The sequence below is a fragment of the Xiphias gladius genome, chromosome 16, assembly GCF_016859285.1.
Source record: "Xiphias gladius isolate SHS-SW01 ecotype Sanya breed wild chromosome 16, ASM1685928v1, whole genome shotgun sequence".
NCBI classification, from domain to species: Eukaryota; Metazoa; Chordata; class Actinopteri; order Istiophoriformes; family Xiphiidae; genus Xiphias; species Xiphias gladius.
Genome location: NC_053415.1, coordinates 16,957,956 through 16,960,630, shown reverse-complemented (window position 1 = coordinate 16,960,630; position 2,675 = coordinate 16,957,956). Strand labels below are relative to the sequence as shown.

The following is a 2,675-nucleotide window of genomic DNA, read 5'->3' as shown; positions in this document are numbered from 1 at the left end:
TCATACGGTGAGATCGTCTGACCTGGCCCTGCTGCTGGCTTTGCTCAGTCGGCTCAGCGGTCTGGTGTCTTCTATTGTATCTGTGGCCTCCATCACTGCCTCCACTGGAGTTACACTCTCCCTGTTCACTGCCTCCTCTACCTCCACCTCCTCATCCACAGCCTCCTCCACCCTCTCTGCCTCCGCCTCTACTGGCTGCATCTCCTCTGCCTCCTCGTGTAATGTCACCCCCGGTGACTCGGTGGTCTGGGCGTAAGACGGCAGAGTCTCGTCATACACCTTAGAGATGTCCTCCATGGGCAGCACCTCCTCCGCCTTCTCCTCCAGTTCCTGGAAGGGTGGGGCCCCTCTGCCAGCCTCCATACCCACCTCAGCCAGTGGGTAGAGGTGAGGTACAGGGGAAGCTTTCTCCTCCTCCAGCAGCCTGTAACCTTTCACTCTCTGCAGTGAGGGCACAGCCAGGGGGGGCAGGCTCTTCCCTTGTGGCGGCAAGGGGGCCGACCCCTCACCTTGGGCTGGGGCTGGGGCTGGGGCTGGCTTACGAAAGACAAAGCGAATCTTCTTAAGGCCGAGGTGACTGATCTCCACAAAGTTGAGGAAGAGTGAGACACAGGCCACAGCCAACATGAAGATGATGAAGACGGTCTTCTCCGTGGGGCGGGACACAAAGCAGTCCACCGTGTTGGGGCAGGGCCAGCGGCTGCATTTGTACAGCGGCAGGATGCGGAAGCCGTAAAGGAAGTACTGGCCCACCACGAAACCCACCTCAAACAGTGTCTTGAAGATGATGTGGCAGATGTAGGTCCTCAGCAGGGTGCCCTCCAGACGGAACTTCTTGCTTCCTTTTGTACTGGTCTCCTTAGTGGTGCGGACACTTCCCTGGTCGGGTGCCAGAGGGAGACGCTCCTCACTCAGCTCCTGCTGCCGGCTAAGTTCTGCCTCCTCGCGCTCTTTACGTTTCTCCTCCATGTGGACATGGTGCACAGCATGGCCCACGTATACCAGAGAAGGTGTGGACACAAAGATGATCTGCAGCACCCAGAGGCGAATGTGAGAGATGGGGAAGGCCTCATCATAGCACACATTCTCACATCCAGGTTGCTGTGTGTTGCAGACATAGTCAGACTGCTCATCGCCCCACACGAACTCCGCCGCTGTTCCCAGGATGAGGATACGGAAGATGAAGAGCACCGTGAGCCACACTCGGCCGATCACCGTAGAGTGCTCGTTAACTTCCTCTAAAATATTACCCAGAAAGCTCCAGTCACCCATGATCGGTCCGTAGCACTGCAGAATGAAGGGTGGGGTAGGGAGGGACATGGAGGGTGCAGACAGACAGAGAGGGTGGGGCAGGCAGGACAGACGGGGGGAGGGGAACAGAGATTACGAAAAGTAAGAAAATGTAGGAGATGAAAACTTGAAAAAGTCAAAAATCAAACCTAAGCCCTAATAACATGCTACTGCATATTTCTATCAGAAAACCTCGAGAATTTGAAACTTTTTAGGAGCTGAAATCCAGGCTTTTGACTCCATTCTGTTTCCATTGGAAGAAGATAAAAAGCTGTCTCTCAAATATTAAATTAAAACTTTTAACGAGACAACAATTTAGCTGTAGTGAAGGCTGCTTGTTCTAAATGTAAACATTATTAACTATGTGAACATTAACAAAGGTGCAACCAAAAAAACTTTTGCTCTAGCTCCGAAAAAAATTCCGCACAGCAACTCACGAATAAAAACCAACAAAGAGAGATCAATAAGTAATATTTAGTCCCCTCTTCTGTAAGGTATGATACAGGTTAAATGTGATCAAATGGGCAACTTGCCACAGCTGCGGCTCCGGCGAAGTTGAGTCCTGTCCCGTTCTCTTGGCACCCGGCAGGGAAAAGTGAACTTTTTTCTGCCCTCTTTCCCACCTAAAGCCCTGTCCTTGTCGCCCCACTGAGCAGATGTGAATGAATCGGCTCTGATGGTTGGTTTTTAGTTTGCTGCAATATTTAAGCTTGGAGCCAGACGGCCTTTATTTGCCGGGCGACGTGTGGTGACGCAGGAGACAATAGGATCAACAGAGCCCGAGCAGGGATGTATGGGAGCAGGCCTCAGGCTCCCACACCAGCATGGACACTGTACAGCCGGGGCAACCGGGTCCACAGCAGAGCAGTCCAGCTCCACGCATGCAACTTCCTCACACACATGTGCTGTATGTACAAGCACAGATACAGGAGATGAAACAACAACAGCAGCTGATGTGCCTCCAGCTGTACTGCCATGCCCAACATTAGAGCAGAGAGGCAGGTCAGTGACAAACTATCGGCTCAGGCAGAGATGAAGGAGAGTTCATGTCCTCATGCATTAACAGTCGAGGCAGCAGTGAGTTAATTCCAACAAATATTAAAGATTTAAAAAAGATAAATACTCTCATGTCGAACCTTGGAAATTTTTTTTTTTATTTTGTCCAGAAGAGGTGATGGCCAGTTCTTTCTCTTTTTGTTAATATTATGAATGGATGAATAAATAAAGTTTTCATTAAAGTGCCACAGCTATAGCCAGCCGGCATTGGCTTTACAAGACACCACAAATAAATATAAGCTACATCCAGAATGCCATATATGCTTTTTCAAACAAAGTCTAATCCAATTCTAATTTTTTCACAATAAAATATTCAGACCTTTATGTTT

The 2,675-nt window shown here is 49.9% G+C and overlaps 1 protein-coding gene across 3 annotated transcripts; it reads right to left on the bottom strand.

Moving 5' to 3' along the window:
• Window positions 1-1,272, bottom strand: LOC120801454 (gap junction alpha-8 protein-like). 3 transcript variants are annotated; one of them, XM_040148500.1, is made up of 2 exons: window positions 187-1,272; window positions 1-99 (listed from the first exon to the last, which is right to left on the bottom strand). In XM_040148500.1, exons 1-2 carry the CDS (start codon window positions 1,270-1,272, stop codon window positions 1-3), a joined length of 1,185 nt encoding a protein of 394 aa, XP_040004434.1. The 3 variants fall into 3 exon arrangements, with proteins under 3 accessions (XP_040004434.1, XP_040004435.1, XP_040004433.1); XM_040148501.1 differs by having other exon boundaries at window positions 1-132; window positions 229-1,272; XM_040148499.1 differs by having other exon boundaries at window positions 1-1,272.
• Window positions 1,273-2,675: the final 1,403 nt, after the last annotated feature.

What these genes read in the sequence shown, in the direction of transcription:
- LOC120801454 (XM_040148499.1), bottom strand. Translation starts at nt 1,272, where the DNA reads ATGGGTGACTGGAGCTTTCTGGGTAATATTTTAGAGGAAGTTAACGAG.